Consider the following 21,678-nt stretch of genomic DNA (forward strand, 5'->3'; position numbering starts at 1 on the left):
TGAATGAAGGGCTTTGATCCAGTTTGGTGTGATCGTATTAAAAAAATTGTACAAGGGGGAAGTGTAGGGATAAAAGTTAATGATGATATTGGCCACAATTTTCAGACTAAAAAGGGGCTGAGGCAAGGGGATCCGTTATCTCGGATTCTTTTCAACATTGTAGCTGATATGTTAGCTATTTTGATTGGGCGGGCCAAAGATGCTGGTCATGTAGGGTGTCTTATTCCACATTTGGTCGAGGGGGGTGTGTCGGTCCCACAGTACGCCGATGACACTATTATTTTTATGGAGTATGATTTAGAAAAAGCGGTTAATATGAAGCTCATTCTTTGTATCTTTGAGCAACTATCGGGGTTGAAAATAAATTTTCATAAGAGTGAATTATTCTGTTTCGGCAAAGCATCGGAAATGGAACACCATTATAAAGATATTTTTGGGTGTGCATCCGGATCTTTACCGATTAGGTATCTTGGTATTCCTATCCACCATAGAATGCTCCGTAATTCTGAATGGAATCCGGTGGAGAATAGATTTGCTGCAAAATTAGGCTGTTGGCGGAGTAAAATGTTATCTTATGGGGATCGTATTATTCTTATTAACTCCATTCTTACTAGTCTGCCTATGTTCATGCTATCTTTTTTAGAGATCCCAAAAGGTGTGAGGAAGAGGCTTGATTTCTATCGATCTCGTTTTTTTGGCAATCTGATGAACACAAAAAGAAATATAGATTATCAAGATGGAATATTATTTGTAGACCAAAGGATCAAGGGGGCCTAGGGATCGAGGTTCTTGAATTGAAAAATAAATGTTTGTTAAGTAAATGGTTATTCAAATTATTATCGGAAGAAGGAGTTTGGCAGCAATTGTTGCATAACAAATATATTAAAAATAAAACGCTAGCTCAGGTGGAGGCGAAACCTACTGATTCACCCTTTTGGAAGGGGCTGATGGGAGTAAAAGATGAGTTCTTTAAGAGGGGTGAATTTAAAATTTGGAATGGGATGACGGTTCAGTTTTGGGAGGATGTCTGGTTGGGCAAAGTGTCCTTAGCTCAACAATATGCGTCTCTTTATAATATTGTCCAACAGAAAAATGTGTTGGTATCTACGGTGTTGAATCAATCCCCTATTAACATTGATTTTAGAAGATATCTTAATGATCATAAGTGGAATTTGTGGATACACCTATGTGAACGACTAATGATGGTACAACTGAATAATGATAAAGACCAGTCTGTATGGAAGTTAACAGAGTCGGGTTTATTTTCAGTTAAATCCATGTACCTTGACTAGATTTCTGAGAAAATACCTTTGGAAGATTAAAATACCCCTCAAGATAAAGATATTTATGTGGTTTCTTAGTAATAAAGTGTTGCTTACTAAGGATAATCTAATTAAGAGGAAGTGGACGGGTAATCAAAATTGTTGTTTATGTGATAATAATGAGACCATTGATCACTTATTTCTATCTTGTCCATTTGCAAAATTAATCTGGAGAATGGTATATTTTGCTTATAACATTCCTCCCCCTGCTAATATCACGAATATGTTTGGTAATTGGTTGAATGGAGTGAAAAAGAATGATAAGGAACATATTCGTATTGGAATCTCATCGATTTGTTGGTCTATATGGACAAGTAGAAATGATATTGTGTTTAATAAACAAAAGGGAACCAATTTTTTGCAGGTTATTATTCGTGCGGCGCATTGGATCCAACTTTGGGCGTATCTTCTTCCGGAGGACCAGCGAGATACTATGGCTATTGGATGCAACCGAATCTTGACGGTCGCACGGGATTGCTATTTCCAGGCTACTGGATGGCGGCACACTAGAAGGATTCACGATTGAAGATGGATAGATTTTGTTTGCTGTTCATCTTTGTGTGGCTGTTTATTATCACAGCCTTAGCTTCCATATGATTGTAATAAGTACACTATTTTGAACTTCGTTCTTTTAATAAAAGATATGGCTGTGTGCATCTATTGATGCAGAGGCCGGAGCGATGCTCCCATATCGAAAAAAAAAATTAATGAAACATGTGCATCAATTCCTACATAAACGTGTGTTATACTTCCTTTACTATTCTCCAGTTGATTTACACGAGCTGATACACACATGTAGCAGCTAACAGCACATGACAAGCGAGACAAGGGAAGGGTTGATTTCAGTAGGCAGGATGTGATGAGCCGATGACTGGCAGAAGCAGAGTAGGGTGTTCTTGATGCGGCTCGTGATCATATTCTGCTTGTACCTTGTCCAATTTGTTCCAACCTACTGCCTCTGAAAAGGCCGATGGGGCACTACAAATGTGGGATCACCACGCCAGCTTATGATCTTGGCTCACCATACCAAGCCTCAAGGGCACTAAGGCGTCACTCATAGTTTACCTTGTGAAGGACAGATAGGTTCCTAACACCTCCCATTCCAAGGTAAATGCGCTTTTGGATAGCAAAGTAGAATGACACAATAGATGGTAGCTAGGAAGAGACATATAGCATTGTAATACTATTACTACCTAGACTGCGTCGCTGGAGAAAAAAAAAAAGAGATGGGGAGAAAGAAATGGAATGAGAGAGGAGAACAATTTTTGCCAGCATATATATAAGCATGAAAATGTCTGGAAGCGTGTGAGTAAAATGGAGGAAATAATGGTAGGACCGGAAATATGATCATATCTAAAACTTGATAATGAGACATGTGCATCAATTCAGACTCAAGATGGTACCGAAATTGGAAGTGGGTTGATATACGCTTGAATGGTTTGCAAGTATGAATTTCTAAAACAATGACCAAACGATATTGCTGTCTAAAATTCAGGAACAGATAGGGTTATTTTAAAATATAATTGAAAGTACCCAGATGATCAAAAGTTCCATCATTAGTTTAAAAAATATTAGTTCAAAAGGTACCAGCCCAGCGTGGTTGTAGCAAATGTTTAGCGTGAAGGATGATCGTAACTCACTAATGAAACACATGCATCACTAATGAAACACATGCATTACTACGTATACATCTTTGCTGTAATTATGTATCACTAGTTTTTTGTTGGGCTTCTTTTACACTACCTTTTACTTCTCATCTAAAAGGGAGAGGTATAATTTTATTTAACGGTTAGGATTGAGTGTGACAGATTCGGCCCGGCAGCCCAGCAAGATGTCAAAAACGAAGAAAGAAGAGAACAATTTAGTACTATTGGGCCCAGTCCATCAATTAGCTAGTAATAGAGTTGACCAAGGAAGCTTGGCAGACGAGCGAGCGCCGCCGCCGCCACACCAGCGACAGGAACGCCGCCGCCTCATCCACTCCGCCGTCGCCACACCAGCATCGAAGCTGCCTCCGCCAAACCAGCGATCAGGGACGTAGTCGCCTCATCCCCTCCGCTGCTGCCACACCAGCGATCGCCGCTGCCTCCGCCACACGACCAGGGACGTCGTCGCCGCCACACCAGCGACCGCTGCCGCCACATCGAGCAGGTACGCCGCCGCCTTATCCATTAGCGACTCCACCGCCCGCCCCATTCACTCCGCCGTCACGTCTACCAGCGAGCGACGCAATCGCCACATTGATAGGGTTAGTGTGCGCAAGCATTGACAGCGACATCAGACCTCCTTGGAAAACAGTCCATGATCGATTGTTATTACAAGCTCACATGATATGATCTGTGAAGCAGGACGTCACATGTCCTTCTGATAACAGTCCATGATTGATGTAAAAAAGTACAGCTCAACTCCCTCCTGGCTAATCTCCTCTCGCGATGAAACTTCATGATTCTCGAATCAGGAAGAGCAGACATAATTGCACAGCTAATTGGAATCTGTAGCTGTTATTTCTGAGCAATAATCTGGCATTTTGTGTGCCTTTAGTGAAATTCTACATGCTACCTACTTTCTGTTTAACCTACTGAACCGACATTCATATGCAGCTACATGCAGATGCGTGGTACTGTAAATAAGAATATGTGTTCTATGATATTTTTTGTAGGCAAGTAGAATTGTTTTGGCAATGAAGAAACAAAGTATTGTACATTTGTACTGATATATTTGTGCTGTGTTGAGTGAAGTATATTATAGACAGTGGCGTAGCTATGTAGCCGCCAGGAGGGGCCGCCGCCCCCCCAGCCCAAGAAAAATTTGCCTAATACCCCTTCATATTTGACAGTTTTTGGGGAAAACTCTAGAAAAAGGCCAACCTTCGCGAAGGGAAGATAACTCGCTCCGCGCGCGACAAGTGGCGCGCTGTGGTGCCAGAAAATCCCTGGGAAGTGGTCTCCCTGCTCGACACGTGTCGCAAGGAGAAGCAAAGTGGGGATGAGGGAGGAGAGAGAAGGCAGAGGGGGCTGCGTTTTCCCTTTATTTTCTAGATTCGGTTTTTCAAAATTAAATATCTTGAGAACCGTAAGTCCAAATGACGAACCGTTTTCACTTTTGAGATCCTCTCGTCGAGATCTTCAAAACTAGATCCCATGTTGATAGGTTTCGACATACTTTTTTTTCGTACTTCCTATACTACTATGGTTGTACTCGTCTTGTGTATCGAACTGTACTCGTGCATGAACTGATAAGTACTTCTCTTTTGAAGGTATTTAGTGCATTTTTCCCTTTACTCGTGTGAGCAACTGTACATGTACTCGTTCGTGTGCGCGAGTGTACCTGTCTTATGTGGACGACTGTACCTGTACTCGCTCGTGTAGGCGACTGTACTTACTTGTGTGCGCGACTGTACCTGTCTCGTGTGAACGACTGTACCTGTACTCGTTCGTGTTCGCGACTGTACCTGTCTTATGTGGACGACTGTACCTATACTCGCTCGTGTAGGCGACTGTACTTACTCGTGTGCGCAATTGTACCTGTCTTGTGTGCGCGACTGTACCTGTACTCACTCGTGTACGCGACTGTACATACTCGTATGCGCAACTGTACCTGCTCGTGTGCGCGATTGTACTTGTGCTCGCCCGTGTGTGCAACTGTACTCGTGTGTTGTACGTAACTGTACTCGTGTGTTATACACAACTGCACTCGTGTGTTGTATACATTTGTAATTATGTGTTATGTGTAAGCGTACTCGTATTTATACCTAACTGTGATTACAGAGATGCAAAGACGTACTTCTTTATTTAATGTACTTCTGGATGCAACTAAGAAAACCATGCGGTAGTGCTGGGTGGTGGATCACGGGTATAGCCAATTTGATTCGATTCCATGCATGTGCCAAAGCAGCTACAATAGCTAACTATGAATGCATGCCGTGGTGCGAGTCTGGTAGATGTACTCGCGCGGGGAGCGTTGCGTACCTACGCGCGGAGTCGCGTACGTGCCGGGGGAGCCGCGCAAGGAATCTGTACTCGCGCCACCGCGGATCGCTCTTGCGGGAAAGCACTCGTTGAGTCGAGCGGGGGCCGACACGCGTCAATCTCTGGTGCGTTTTACGGGAGGAAGTTTCCCTTCGCGAAGATCGGTCTCTAGATAGTGGCACCCCAGTTTTTGGCAAAAAATAGTCTATATTTGGCCCATTTGCCCCCCCAACAGTGGCCCAAAGTGTCTCCCTGGCCCATTTGCCCCCCCCAAATTTTGGCCCAAGCTCCGCCACTGATTATAGAGCTTTTTTTTGTAATGAAGAAACAAAGTATTGTACTGATACAATTGTGCTGTGTTGAGTGGAGTATATTATAAATCTTTTTTTGTAAGACATGATTTATTTGACTAGTAACATGAATCTTATTTTTATGTTTGTGGTTATCAGACATGGATTGTCAAGGCAATGGCGAGGAGGAGCAAGTATCACCTTGTGGTTAGCAAGACCTTTAGAAGTGAGGACGAAGGATATAGTTTTATAATAAGCACACAAAGGTCAAAGGTTTCAGTGTTTGGAAGGAGGAGGTGAAGTGTTTGCCAGCATACAGACTCGATTCAAGCAGCTTTACACGTGCTTTAAAGAAGGATACCGTACATTGGGGAACTTCGAAAGACCTGAACCAAAAAGAACTTCAAAAACGATCTGAGCTGAGTGCGAGTACCGGAGAATGGTCCGTGAAGGATTTTGAGGACAAGCATAACCATGCACTCGTACTTGTGGTAGCAGTTTTGCAATGTTATTACATGATCTATTTGTTGCTGAAACTAAATGTGCTTGCAAAAAATTCTACTTATTTAGGTTATTGTACTTGGTACTTATTTGCTGTCAAACATTGACATTTGGAGCGATGTCAACCGCGAATATGTTTCACATATGGTGCTGTCAAAATAGCTTTCCTTTTTATTTGTTGTCAAACAAGACATTTTGAGTCGTTCAACTTGTATGCAGTCAAAATTTGGCCCAACTTCAGAATTTGGCTCAACTGTAACATCAGAATAGGTCAGCTTACTGAAGTCCAAATTTAATTTACATATTCCCAGGCACAATGAAAATACAAAAATGAATAATATGAATTAAACAAACTTAGCTGCCAGCTTTCTAACTCAAACCGAATGACAAATTGGATTAAACACTAGTACCAAACTGAATCAAACATAAACAGTACCAAACATTACAAACTGAATTAAACACCGTAGAGAAGTTGTTCATAGCAAACTCCAATCATGCCTCGCCATGAAGACCAGGACCTGTGTCGTCGATCTTGCCACGCCATGTCAATTTTGGTGCAAAGATGAGTAAAATGAGCCGCTCCATGCATGTCAACACAAAGGTACCTATACCTTGATTTGGCGGAACAAACATTGATGATGCGGCCACACTAGCAGACTGAATAGATGATGAAACAGCAACATTTGTCACCCAACTAGTTAAAGATGGACCAGCAGGAGGAGGTTGAAATGGCTGCGTTGATGAACATACTGGGTGCAAGAAACAAAGCACTGATAAATCAGACATTAACATGAAAATTAAGCAACTTGCAGCATTCAACGGTTAAAATGATCTGCTCAGATATCCCATCACCAAGGTAAATTACAACTACTGAACTCCGTGTTTACTTCTAATTCTCTATTTCATTCAAACCATGGAGGCAAATACACAGCGTACTACTACAGTAGTACACCCTTATCTATGTCATGCCATTGATTTTAATTTTCAATAATAATGATGAATTGGGCTAGGGCAGCAAAACCAAAGCTATTTCACAGTTTTATGACATTCAGTGACAGTGAATACTAGCGAAACAAGATGAAAAGAATATGTGGGTTCTGTTTTCATCTTAGTGTGCTTAATCCATGGAACATTTGCACTACATCACAACTATGCAAGGTACATATGGCTACTAACTCGATGCTAAACAATGGTCTCATTGGCAAGGTAAATGCTCTTCAATTTTCTATACTGGACTATCCCCTGAAGTTTTGAGCAACTGTGATCTCCTCTTGGTGATACCTAATTTTAGCCAAAAGGCAAAAGTACTTCAATGAACTAGCAGCATATTATTATATCTTATTCGGTATACCTTGCTAATTGACTAAGTACAACTAGTGATCACTTGTTTTTTTTTTGTTAATAGTGTTGACGAGGATGCTCACTCAGCTACAGGTTCATTTTAATTCAGGATATACCACACGATTGAACAATGTGATTACTGATAACACAGACATTTTGCAACCGCACCAAGCATAACAGTTCAATATATAATATGTAAGCAAAACGCTCTAATTAGAAAGATGTTTGTGTTTCAAACTACAATTCGGGAATAAATCTGAGGCTAATGGTACCAACCCTTGATGCTATGGTTCGTAGAGCACGATCACAAATCTGTAAGAGCCTAGATAAAATGGATGGATGATTAGTTGCTTACCACGTCGTAGCTGGCGGGCGCGGGCTCGACGTAGCCAGGGGACCCCTCCTCCCCGGTGTGCGGCGGCGCGTCGCAACACACGCACCAGGTGACGCCGCAGGGCCACGAGGAGCAAGAAGGACCGACGCCGGAGAAGGATAAGCATCAGCGACGCCTTTGACCACCAAAACACGCGCCAGCGACGCCTCCTCCTTCCATTCCGCTTCCCAAAGTTACTTCGTCACCCTCCTACCGTCTCCTGCGCCACCGCAGAGCCGGTACGTGGAACCGCGCAACGAAATCGGCCGCCTTCGCGAGCGACGACGCCGTCGCCGAGGATCTTGGATCGGCTGTGAGGCAAGGACGCGCGCGGCGGGACAGGTAAGTGATGGGGAAGCAGGCGGCGGAAGGGGGAGGTGGAGATCCGCCAAGCATGGCGGCGGTAGGGGCCGCGGCGGCTGCGGCGCTGGAGTTGCGAAAGCGAATGATCGTCGGCGGCATCCCACCCAGCGAGCTGGTTAGTGCGATCCCGTCCCCTCCAGCGCTTCCCAGGGATTGCACATGGGCTGGGGCGTCTACTGGACTGGGGCCCGGCTACGGCCTTTTTCTTTTTTGGTGCGAAAATTGGTAGAGGTATGATACATAGTGCTCAGGTCTTCGAGAGAAGTATGATTTTTTTTAGCCCTTTAGATGGACGTAAATGGAGGGATATTATTCACTTAGAGGTACCACAAAAGAACTCATAACAAAATACATACATAGAAGGTATACCGTCATCAATCATTGCCCTGCACTAGATATGATGTCCTTGTTATCCATTTGGCGTACTCAATTTGGATCTTCTTTAGCCTGAGGACCACATCGCTCATTGTTATCCTCTCGCTAGGTATCTCGTTTGTGCATTGCAAACCAATTTCTATCATAGGCACAAGAAAGCTATCGTGCAGGTCACGGGTTGAAGAGGATCCATGCAGTAGCCGGGTATCCATGACATGGATAAGCTCTGAAGGAAATAACTGGTGAACCCATCGCCGAAGGGTTAACTCACCAACAAACATAGCATCTGTAGGCTTCCTTCCAGTGAGAACTTCTAGAAGCATTACCCCATAGCTGAAAACATCACTCTTTCGTGATGCTTTTCCATATGACCCATACTCTACACAAGAAAAGGATGAAAAAATACAGCATAATTGATCATTCCAAAAAGCAACTATGTTTATTGAACAAGATAAACAATCTTAGTTAGGTACCTGGTGACTTATACCCAATCGAACCAGGCATGTTTGAGGAGAGCATTGAGCTATCATCACTTTGTAGCAATCTTGCAATGCCAAAGTCTGCCACATGTGCAATCATGTCCTCATCAAATAAGACATTGCTTGGCTTCAAGTCGCAATGCAAAACTACCTCATGGTATCCATGATGCAGATACTCCATTCCCACTGAAATATCGAGCAAAACTCCCAGCCTCTCGCCAAATCCAATTTGAACCTTTTTCACCTGGGAGTGGTGTAGCAGTGTGTCTAAGCTGCCATTTGGCATATACTGTAACACTAGTGCCTTGAAGTCCATGTTAGAACACGTGCTTATTATACGTATGAGGTTTTGGTGCCGCGCCATGCGGAGCACACCACACTCGGCGACGAAGCTTCTAATGGTGTACTTGGACTGCATGTCAAGAACCTTTACCGCAACCACCAAACCGCTGCTTAGTTGGCCCTTGAAAACTTTTCCAAAGCCTCCTGATCCGAGCATGTAGTCTTCATTAAAATTATCGGTTGCACGAACAAGCTCGAGATGAGAGATTAATTGATGCCCTACTTGGTCCACCGAATCATCAGCAGAAGCTGTGTCCCCAACTTTCTCCATCTTCTTAACGATCACTGCGAATAAGCAAAAAGCAATAGTACCAAGAGTTATAGTGACACCTACCAATAGGATCGTCAGCTCGAAGATGAAGAATTTGTCATCGGAGCCATACACGCCTTCGATTGTCGAATTTGGTATACCACACAACCCAGAGTTTTTCCCATACTGACTCTCGGGACTGAGCCTATTACATGACAGATCAATGTCCGACAATGCCAACGTTGACAATGATTCCGGAATCGGGCCGTCCAATTTGTTGTGTGACAGGTCAAGCACAGCCAATTTCTTGGCGCCTCCAAGCTCATCAGGGATAGCACCAAAGAGCAAATTGTGCCCAAGGTTCAAGATCATGAGGTAGTACATGTTGCCAATCTCCTTGGGGATCGCAGAATGGAGTTGATTGAAGGACAGGTCAAGGAATATCATGGACCCATTTCTATTGGAAGTGTACTCAGTGCTCGCCACCATGTGTATGACTGTGAAGTTGCACACCTTCTTGATGGCCTTCCGGTTCAGATCGAGGGGCCGTACGGCGCTGATGTCAAGCAGGCTCCCCTTGCCTCGACATTGGCCGCCCAACCCCTCGTCATTGCGCAAGTAGGTGTACGGCTGCCCGGTGAGGAGGCCCACGGACATCTTCCCGCACTGCCTCGCCAGCACCAGCGGTATTGGTCCATTCAGCTGGTTGTCGTCGAGGTCGAGCCAAACCAACCCCTTGCAGTCTCCTAGCTCCAGTGGTATCGGCCCCGAGAAGGAGTTGTTGCTCAGCTTCAAGATCGCCAGGTCGTCTAGCCGCCCCAACCATGCCGGCACAGGTCCAGAGAGCTTGTTGCTACCGAGGGATAACCACTTCAGATCCTCGCAGTTCACCAGTTCTGGTGGGATGCCGCCGGTGAGCTTGTTATAATCAAGCATGAGGTTTTCGAGCCCTCGAGCACCGGCAAGTGACGCCGGGATGTCGCCCTCCAATTCGTTCTCCCACATGATGAGGTCTCGGAGACGGCGAAGGTCGCCGAGGGATGTCGGAATGGAGCCATTGATGTAATTCAGGCTGAGGTCGAGAGACTCGAGGCTGGCGCAGTTGGAGATGGCCAGCGGGATGCCTCCGTTGAGGTAGTTGTTCTGCAGGTCGAGGACCTGGAGCTTGGAGGCTCCCATGCTCGGGCAGAGCAACGCCGGTATAGCGCCAGTGAGCGCGTTGGAGCTGAGGTCCAGCGTCCTTAGCTCGGCAAGCGCGCCGATGAAGTCTGGCAGGGAGCCGTCAAAGTAGTTGGAAGATAGTGAGAGAGTCGCGAGACGCGGGAGCCCAGCAGCGGGCGCGTCGCCGGCAGGGAGTGCGCCGGAGAAGTTGTTGAACGACAGGTTTGGGTAGGAGAGCGACGCGAGCCCCAGGATGTCCGGCGGGAAAGCGCCCAACAAGTGGTTCATGGAAAGGTCGAGCGAAACTAGAGCGCTGCAGCCGGAGAAGACACCGGCCGCAACCTCGCCGGAGATGGCGTTGTCGGACAGGTCAAGCGACTGCATCCTGGAGCAGTTGGAGAACGCCGGGACTGACCCGGACATCATATTCCCGGTGAGGCCTAGCCAGCGGACACCCCCCACGACGGCGAGCACCAGCATCCAGCCAAGGTCTCCGGCGATCCTGTTGTTTGACAGGTCAAGGACATCCAAACGGGCGAAGCCCGCGCCGCTTCGGTCGCCCTTCGTGCCGACGACGAGTGTGTTACGAGAAAGGTTCAGCTTCCTCAGCCCGCCACAGGCGCCGCGGCATCCGCGACCGACCCGCGCAGTAGCCCGCGATTGCCGGAGAGGTCGAGCTCGGCTAGCGTGTGGCCGCACCTCCACCCTCTGCCGGAGGCATCCGCGAGTGAGCCGCTGATGTTGGCGCCTCGCAGGCTGATCGCCTCGACGATGGCCAGCCGCAGCAGCGTGCCAGCGACGACGCGGAAGTCGACGTTGAGCGGGACACCGGCTAGGGACAGCGACGAGAGCCTCGTTCCGACGCACCGCGCGCCAGGGAAACGACACGCGCCATCGCCGCGGGTCCATCCCCCGAGCTCCCCCTTGTTCCGCACGGCCGCTTTGAACTGCTCTAGCAGCTGCTCGTTGTTCTCGTTCGCACAGATCGAACCAGCACCACCACGCACAGAGCGACGGTCATTGCCAGCACAATTATCAACTCCCAATGGAATGCTGGACTTTGCCAGCACAATTATCAACTCCCAATGACTAGGAACGACGAGCTAGGGTTGCTATTGTGTTAACTAATTCTGCTCACCGTACGACTCACGGCAGGCCACGAGCAATTGATGACAGCCTATCTTTTCCTGTCCCCAATTAAGATACTAGCAATGACGTTTTTATTTTCTTTTCACACAAGAATTGCCATGTCCATCTCAAGAAAAGAATAGCGATGTCAAATAATTTTCAACGAGGTGTGCCCGCTGTCACGTTCCTCTTTTGCTACTCAATCTATACCAGCATCTTTGTGAAATTTGTTGTGCTTATAAACTAAAAATCTGTGAGAATCAACTTGTGGTTGTGTGGTTACGACGGCAGTGGCACCCCAAACCCACAAGAGTTTAAACTTTGGGTTTAACGCTTTGATGTAGATGTCTCATAAAAACGGAATATTTTTTCAGTGCGCGGCGACGTTTCCGAAGATAGTGAGACACCTATGGTGATTTTGTCAATCTTATGATCCACCAGTCATCAGTTTCTTGGACTTAGCATCTCGGAGGTGTTCATCGAGGTAGGGTATGCGCGAGTCATAGATGTGAGTGTATGTGCGTATTTGTGAGCGCTTACGATGTACTGTGTTTCGCAAAAAAGAAATTCAAAATCTGTTTTTCTCTATACTCAAGAATACTTTTCTGTGTTAATTGGTATCCTCTACGATAGATACTGTGATATTGTAAAATAAATTCCGACACAACTTCCTTCCCATGTTTTTTGGCTAGAGTTTTCACCTTCATCTCGGTTTAATAGGCGCGTATGTAGTTTAAGAAATTGCTTTGACCATTATTTTAGTTAATAAAATATAAAATATATGTCAAAAAAATTATATCATTAGAAAACTTTTTTCATACGAATCTAATAATACATATTTTGTAGACATAAAATTTATATTTTGTTAACTCAATCAAAGGTTAAATTTTATCTTAAACTGCATGCATGCCTGTTAAACCGAGACGGAGGAAGTTGGTGAAATCAATAATACACCATGATCCACGGAGGACTCAATAATGCACAAGAAGTCACGAAGGATTACGCCTCATAGTACAGAAGAAGGCGCCATAGGACTCGTGTGAGTTGAATCGGCAAAGGGGTCATTGGCCTTTGCCACCACCTAATACGTTCGTGTGGGATATGACTCTGGTATATCTAAAAAAGTTTATTTATATTGTCTAAATTTATTTGTAAATACATTTTTATCAGATATGGATATAACATCATATATTACAAATATCTGGAAATATGTATCAACAAACTACAAAATCCATACATGCATTTTACATGCATCAACGGCAAACTTTTAGAAAATGATGCAAAGACAAAAACATAGTCATGAGACATTAGTGCTATAAATGATTTTAACAGATCACATAGAACAATTGATGAGGACATCATTATGATAGTTACAACCAATACTCCTACAACCACATCTCAGGTACCTTCGTTACTAGGAATCCTTCCTAATATATATGAGAATATGATGCTGCCTAAATCAAATGTATTTATATTATTTAGGAATGGATCTAGCATGGACGCCAAGCATTGGATTAGGAACGTGCATGGAGATGGCAGCATACCTGCAAAGATTCATGATGGCGTTGCAAGCGAGGATTTCAGAATATTGAAGCCACCATAGTGAAGCAACGATGCTTGGATGAATTATACAAGTTACTCCATCATAAAATTCGTCCAAAGAGTTATTTATGGTGCTGCGTCACCTTATTTAATGGGCCAGGCCCATGTATTTTCGGATTAGGTATTTTAGGGGGGGGACTGATACGTCTCCGACGTATCGATAATTTCTTATGTTCCATGCCACATTATTGATGTTATCTACATGTTTTATGCACACTTTATGTCATATTCGTGCATTTTCTGGAACTAACCTATTAACAAGATGCCGAAGTGCCAGTTGCTGTTTTCTGCTGTTTTTGGTTTCAGAAATCCTAGTAACGAAATATTCTCGGAATTGGACGAAATCAACGCCCAGGGTCCTATTTTGCCACGAAGCTTCCAGAAGACCGAAGAGGAGACGAAGTGGGGCCACGAGGCGCCCAAACCCTAGGGCGGCGCGGCCTGGCCCCTGGCCGCGCCGACCTATGGTGTGGGCCCCTCGTGCCGCCTCCTGACTTGCCCTTCGGCCTACTTAAAGCCTCCGTCGCGAAACCCCCAGTACCGAGAGCCACGATACGGAAAACCTTACTGAGACGCCGCCGCCGCCAATCCCATCTCGGGGGATTCAGGAGATCGCCTCCGGCACCCTGCCGGAGAGGGGATACATCTCCCGGAGGAATCTACACCGCCATGGTCGCCTCCGGAGTGATGTGTGAGTAGTCTACCCCTGGACTATGGGTCCATAGCTGTAGCTAGATGGTTGTCTTCTCCCCATTGTGCTTCATTGTCGGATCTTGTGAGCTGCCTAACATGATCAAGATCATCTATCTGTAATTCTATATGTTGCGTTTGTTGGGATCCGATGAATAGAGAATACTTGTTATGTTGATTATCAAAGTTATGTCTATGTGTTGTTTATGATCTTGCATGCTCTCCGTTACTAGTAGATGCTCTGGCCAAGTAGATGCTTGTAACTCCAAGAGGGAGTATTTATGCTCGATAGTGGGTTCATGTCTCCGTGAATCTGGGGGAGTGACAGAAACCTCTAAGATTATGGATGTGCTGTTGCCACTAGGGATAAAACATTGGTGCTATGTTCAAGGATGTAGTTACTGATTACATTACGCGCAATACTTAATGCAATTGTCTGTTGTTAGCAACTTAATACTGGAGGGGGTTCGGATGATAACCTGAAGGTGGACTTTTTAGGCATAGATGCATGCTGGATGGCGGTCTATGTAAATTGTCATAGTGCCCAATTAAATCTCACAATACTCATCATAATATGTATGTGCATGGTCATGCCCTCTTTATTTGTCAATTGCCCAACTGTAATTTGTTCACCCAACATGCTATTTATCTTATGGGAGAGACACCTCTAGTGAACTGTGGACCCCGGTCCAATTCTCTATACTGAAATACAATCTACTGCAATACTTGTTCTACTGTTTTCTGCAAACAATCATCTTCCACACAATACGGTTAATCCTTTGTTACAGCAAGCCGGTGAGATTGACAACCTCACTGTTTCGTTGGGGCAAAGTACTTTGGTTGTGTTGTGCAGGTTCCACGTTGGCGCCGGAATCTCTAGTGTTGCGCCGCACTACATCCCGCCGCCATCAACCTTCAACGTGCTTCTTGACTCCTACTGGTTCGATTAAACCTTGGTTTCTTACTGAGGGAAACTTGCCGCTGTGCGCATCACACCTTCCTCTTGGGGTTCCCAACGGACGTGTCAACTACACGCATCAAGCAAATTTCTGGCGCCGTTGCCGGGGAGATCAAGACACGCTGCAAGGGGAGTCTCCACTTCCCAATCTCTTTACTTTGTTTTTGTCTTGCTTAGTTTTATTTGCTACTTTGTTTGCTGCACTAAATCAAAATACAAAAAAATTAGTTGCTAGTTTTACTTTATTTGCTATCTTGTTTGCTATATCAAAAACACAAAAAAATTAGTTACTTGCACTTACTTTATCTAGTTTGCTTTATTTACTGTTGCTAAAATGGCTACCGCTGAAAATACTAAGTTGTGTGACTTCACAACCACAAATAATAATGATTTCTTATGCACACCTATTGCTCCACCTGCTACTACAGCAGAATTCTTTGAAATTAAACCTGCTTTACTGAATCTTGTTATGCGAGAGCAATTTTCTGGTGTTAGTTCTGATGATGCTGCTGCCCATCTCAATAATTTTGTTGAACTATGTGAAATGCAAAAGTATAAAGATGTAGATGGTGACATTATAAAATTAAAATTGTTCCCTTTCTCATTAAGAGGAAGAGCTAAAGATTGGTTGCTATCTCTGCCTAAGAATAGTATTGATTCATGGACTAAATGCAAGGATGCTTTTATTGGTAGATATTATCCCCCTGCTAAAATTATATCTTTGAGGAGTAGCATAATGAATTTTAAACAATTAGATACTGAACATGTTGCTCAAGCTTGGGAAAGAATGAAATCTCTGGTTAAAAATTGCCCAACACATGGACTGACTACTTGGATGATCATCCAAACCTTCTATGCAGGACTAAATTTTTCTTCGCGGAATTTATTGGATTCAGCTGCTGGAGGTACCTTTATGTCCATCACTCTTGGTGAAGCAACAAAGCTTCTTGATAATATGATGATCAATTACTCTGAATGGCACACGGAAAGAGCTCCACAAGGTAAGAAGGTAAATTCTATCGAAGAAACCCCTTCCTTGAGTGATAAGATTGATGCTATTATGTCTATGCTTGCGAATGGTAGGACTAATGTTGATCCTAATAATGTTCCGTTAGCTTCGTTGGTTGCACAAGAAGAACATGTTGATGTAAACTTCATTAAAAATAATAATTTCAACAACAATGTTTACCGGAACAATTCTAGTAACAACCATTGGCCATATCCTTATAATAATGGCAACGGCTATGGTAATTCTTATGGGAATTCTTACAACAATAATAGGAATTCACCCCTTGGACTTGAAGCCATGCTTAAAGAATTTATTAGTACACAAACTGCTTTTAACAAATCTGTTGAAGAAAAGCTTGGGAAAATTGATATACTTGCTTCTAAAGTTGATAGTCTTGTCATTGATGTTGATCTTTTGAAATCGAAAGTTATGCCTAATGAGAATCATCATAATAAAATTGTTACTACAGCAAATGCCATCCAAGTTAGAATTAATGAGAATATAAGATTAATGGCTGAACTGCGTGCTAGGTGGGATAGAGAAGAAAATGAAAAACTAGCTAAAGAGAAGAATGTAGCTAAAGTTTGGACTATTACCACCACTAGTAATGCTAATGCTACACATGTTGCTGCACCTCCTACTATTAATAATAAAAGAATTGGTGTTAGCAATGTTTCCACTTCTAATGCAAAGCGCGAGAAACTGCCTGAAATTGCTAAAAGCTGAAACCGCCTCGTGATAAAACTGCTGAAATTTTTTCCAACATTGGGGATGATGATCCCATTGCTTTAGATTATAATGGTTTGAATTTTGATGATTGCCACATCTCTGAAGTTATAAAGTTCTTGCAAAAACTTGCTAAAAGTCCTAATGCTAGTGTTATAAATTTGGCTTTCACGCAACATATTACAAATGCTCTCATAAAAGCTAGAGAAGAGAAACTAGAGCGCGAAGCCTCTATTTCTAGAAAGCTAGAGGATGGTTGGGAGCCCATCATTAAGATGAAGGTTAAAGATTTTGATTGTAATGCTTTATGTGATCTTGGTGCAAGTATTTCCGTTATGCCTAAGAAAATTTATAATATGCTTGACTTGCCACCACTGAAAAATTGTTATTTGGATGTTAATCTTGCTGATCATTCTACAAAGAAACCTTTGGGGAAAGTTGATAATGTTCGCATTACCGTTAACAATAACCTTGTCCCCGTTGATTTTGTTGTCTTGGATATTGAATGCAATGCATCTTGTCCCATCATATTGGGAAGACCTTTTCTTCGAACTGTTGGTGCTACTATTGATATGAAGGAAGGTAATATAAAATATCAATTTCCTCTCAAGAAAGGTATGGAACACTTCCCCAGAAAGAGAATGAAGTTACCTTTTGATTCTATTATTAGAAAAAATTATGATGTTGACACTTCGTCTCTTGATAATACTTGATACACACTTTCTGCGCCTAGCTGAAAGGCGTTAAAGAAAAGCGCTTATGGGAGACAACCCATGTTTTTACCTACAGTACTTTGTTTTTATTTTGTGTCTTGGAAGTTGTTTACTACTGTAGCAACCTCTCCTTATCTTAGTTTTGTGTTTTGTTGTGCCAAGTAAAGTCGTTGATAGAAAAGTTCATACTAGATTTGGATTACTGCGCAGTTTCAGATTTCTTTGCTGTCACGAATCTGGGCTAAATTCTCTGTAGGTAGCTCAGAAAAATATGCCAATTTACGTGAGTGATCCTCAGATATGTACGCAACTTTCATTCAATTTGGGCATTTTCATCTGAGCAAGTCTGGTGCCATTTTAAAATTCGTCAATACGAACTGTTCTGTTTTGACAGATTCTGCCTTTTATTTCGCATTGCCTCTTTTGCTATGTTGATGAATTTCTTTGATCCATTAATGTCCAGTAGCTTTATGCAATGTCCAGAAGTGTTAAGAATGATTATGTCACCTCTGAACATGTTAATTTTTATTGTGCACTAACCCTCTAATGAGTTGTTTCGAGTTTGGTGTGGAGGAAGTTTTCAAGGATCAAGAGAGGAGTATGATGCAACATGATCAAGGAGAGTGAAAGCTCTAAGCTTGGGGATGCCCCGGTGGTTCACCCCTGCATATTCTAAGAAGACTCAAGCGTCTAAGCTTGGGGATGCCCAAGGCATCCCCTTCTTCATCGACAACATTATCAGGTTCCTCCCCTGAAACTATATTTTTATTCCATCACATCTTATGTGCTTTGCTTGGAGCGTCGGTTTATTTTTGTTTTTTTTTTGTTTGAATAAAATGGATCCTAGCATTCACTTTATGGGAGAGAGACACGCTCCGCTGTAGCATATGGACAAGTATGTCCTTAGTTTCTACTCATAGTATTCATGGCGAAGTTTCTTCTTCGTTAAATTGTTATATGGTTGGAATTGGAAAATGATACATGTAGTAATTGCTATAAATGTTTTGGGTAATGTGATACTTGGCAATTGTTGTGCTCATGTTTAAGCTCTTGCATCATATGCTTTGCACCCATTAATGAAGAAAATACATAGAGCATGTTAAAATTTGGTTTGCATATTTGGTCTCTCTAAGGTCTAGATAATTTCTAGTATTGAGTTTTGAACAACAAGGAAGACGATGTAGATTCTTATAATGTTTACAATATGTCTTTTATGTGAGTTTTGCTGCACCGTTCATCCTTGTGTTTGTTTCAAATAAACCTTGCTGGCCTAAACCTTGTATCAAGAGGGAATACTTCTCATGCATCCAAAATACTTGAGCCAACCACTATGCCATTTGTGTCCACCATACCTACCTACTACATGGTATTTCTCCGCCATTCCAAAGTAAATTGCTTGAGTGCTACCTTTAAAATTCCATCATTCACCTTACAATATATAGCTCATGGGACAAATAGCTTAAAAACTATCGTGGTATTGAATATGTACTTATGCACTTTATCTCTTATTAAGTTGCTTGTTGTGCGATAACCATGTTTCTGGGGACGCCATCAACTACTATTTGTTGAATATCATGTGAGTTGCTATGCATGTTCGTCTTGTCTGAAGTAAGAGCGATCTACCACCTTATGGTTAAGCATGCATATTGTTAGAGAAGAACATTGGGCCGCTAACTAAAGCCATGATCCATGGTGGAAGTTTCAGTTTTGGACGTATATCCTCAATCTCATATGAGAAAATTATTAATTGTTGTTACATGCTTATGCATAAAAGAGGAGTCCATTATCTGTTGTCTATGTTGTCCCGGTATGGATGTCTAAGTTGAGCATAATCAATAGCGAGAAATCCAATGCGAACTTTCTCCTTAGACCTTTGTACAGGCGGCATAGAGGTACCCCTTTGTGACACTTGGTTAAAACATGTGCATTGTGATGATCCGGTAGTCCAAGCTAATTAGGACAAGGTGCGGGCACTATTTGTATACTATGCATGAGGCTTGCAACTTGTAGGATATAATTTACATGATACATATGCTTTATTACTACCGTTGACAAAATTGTTTCATGTTTTCAAAATCAAAGCTCTAGCACAAATATAGCAATCGATGCTTTTCCTCTATGGAGGACCATTCTTCTACTTTTATGTTGAGTCAATTCACCTATTTCTCTCCACCTCAAGAAGCAAACACTTGTGTGAACTGTGCATTGATTCCTACATACTTGCATATTGCACTTATTATATTACTCTATGTTGACAATATCCATGAGATATACATGTTACAAGTTGAAAGCAACCGCTGAAACTTAATCTTCTTTTGTGTTGCTTCAATACCTTTACTTTGAATTATTGCTTTATGAGTTAACTCTTATGCAAGACTTATTGATGCTTGTCTTGAAGTGCTATTCATGAAAAGTCTTTGCTTTATGATTCACTTGTTTATTCATGTCATATACATTGTTTTGATCGCTGCATTCACTACATATGCTTTACAAATAGTATGATCAAGGTTATGATGGCATGTCACTCCAGAAATTATCTGTGTTATCATTTTACCTGCTCGGGACGAGCAGAACTAAGCTTGGGGATGCTGATACGTCTCCGACGTATCGATAATTTCTTATGTTCCATGCCACATTATTGATGTTATCTACATGTTTTATGCACACTTTATGTCATATTCGTGCATTTTCTGGAACTAACCTATTAACAAGATGCCGAAGTGCCAGTTGCTGTTTTCTGCTATTTTTGGTTTCAGAAATCCTAGTAACGAAATATTCTCGGAATTGGACGAAATCAACGCCCAGGGTCCTATTTTGCCACGAAGCTTCCAGAAGACCGAAGAGGAGACGAAGTGAGGCCACGAGGCGCCCAAACCCTAGGGCGGCGCGGCCTGGCCCCTAGCCGCGCCGACCTATGGTGTGGGCCCCTCGTGCCGCCTCCTGACTTGCCCTTCCGCCTACTTAAAGCCTCCGTCGCGAAACCCCCAGTACCGAGAGCCACGATACGGAAAACCTTACTGAGACGCCGCCGCCGCCAATCCCATCTCGGGGGATTCAGGAGATCGCCTCCGGCACCCTGCCGGAGAGGGGATTCATCTCCCGGAGGACTCTACACCGCCATGGTCGCCTCCGGAGTGATGTGTGAGTAGTCTACCCCTGGACTATGGGTCCATAGCTGTAGCTAGATGGTTGTCTTCTCCCCATTGTGCTTCATTGTCGGATCTTGTGAGCTGCCTAACATGATCAAGATCATCTATCTGTAATTCTATATGTTGCGTTTGTTGGGATCCGATGAATAGAGAATACTTGTTATGTTGATTATCAAAGTTATGTCTATGTGTTGTTTATGATCTTGCATGCTCTCCGTTACTAGTAGATGCTCTGGCCAAGTAGATGCTTGTAACTCCAAGAGGGAGTATTTATGCTCGATAGTGGGTTCATGTCTCCGTGAATCTGGGGGAGTGACAGAAACCTCTAAGATTATGGATGTGCTATTGCCACTAGGGATAAAACATTGGTGCTATGTTCAAGGATGTAGTTACTGATTACATTACGCGCAATACTTAATGCAATTGTCTGTTGTTAGTAACTTAATACTGGAGGGGGTTCGGATGATAACCTGAAGGTGGACTTTTTAGGCATAGATGCATGCTGGATGGCGGTCTATGTACTTTGTCGTAATGCCCAATTAAATCTCACAATACTCATCATAATATGTATGTGCATGGTCATGCCCTCTTTATTTGTCAATTGCCCAACTGTAATTTGTTCACCCAACATGCTATTTATCTTATGGGAGAGACACCTCTAGTGAACTGTGGACCCCGGTCCAATTCTCTATACTGAAATACAATCTCATCGCAATACTTGTTCTACTGTTTTCTGCAAACAATCATCTTCCACACAATACGGTTAATCCTTTGTTACAGCAAGCCGGTGAGATTGACAACCTCACTGTTTCGTTGGGGCAAAGTACTTTGGTTGTGTTGTGCAGGTTCCACGTTGGCGCCGGAATCTCTGGTGTTGCGCCGCACTACATCCTGCCGCCATCAACCTTCAACGTGCTTCTTGACTCCTACTGGTTCGA

The 21,678-nt window shown here is 43.3% G+C and overlaps 1 protein-coding gene and 1 long non-coding RNA gene across 2 annotated transcripts; one reads left to right on the plus strand and one right to left on the minus strand.

Moving 5' to 3' along the window:
- Nucleotides 1-3,206: 3,206 nt before the first annotated feature.
- LOC127298951 (uncharacterized) lies at nucleotides 3,207-6,255 on the plus strand. The gene is made up of 2 exons (XR_007850218.2): nucleotides 3,207-3,473; nucleotides 5,740-6,255. It is a non-coding gene; the product is annotated as an uncharacterized lncRNA (long non-coding RNA).
- A 222-nt stretch (nucleotides 6,256-6,477) lies between these two features.
- On the minus strand, nucleotides 6,478-11,527 carry LOC127298950 (brassinosteroid LRR receptor kinase BRI1). Its single transcript, XM_051328819.2, has 3 exons — nucleotides 9,007-11,527; nucleotides 7,778-8,912; nucleotides 6,478-6,830 (listed from the first exon to the last, which is right to left on the minus strand). Exons 1-2 carry the CDS (start codon nucleotides 11,243-11,245, stop codon nucleotides 8,533-8,535), a joined length of 2,619 nt encoding a protein of 872 aa, XP_051184779.1. The 5' UTR covers nucleotides 11,246-11,527; the 3' UTR covers nucleotides 6,478-6,830; nucleotides 7,778-8,532.
- Nucleotides 11,528-21,678: the final 10,151 nt, after the last annotated feature.

The sequence above is a fragment of the Lolium perenne genome, chromosome 5 (genome assembly GCF_019359855.2).
Source record: "Lolium perenne isolate Kyuss_39 chromosome 5, Kyuss_2.0, whole genome shotgun sequence".
NCBI lineage: Eukaryota > Viridiplantae > Streptophyta > Magnoliopsida > Poales > Poaceae > Lolium > Lolium perenne.

Bases quoted from the DNA above. Each gene is read 5' to 3' on its own strand.
- LOC127298950 (XM_051328819.2), bottom strand. From the start codon at position 11,245: ATGCTGGTGCTCGCCGTCGTGGGGGGTGTCCGCTGGCTAGGCCTCACC. The intron at 8,913-9,006 runs GTACCTAACTAA...TTTCTTGTGTAG, and splicing joins GATTGGGTATAAGTCACCAG to AGTATGGGTCATATGGAAAA.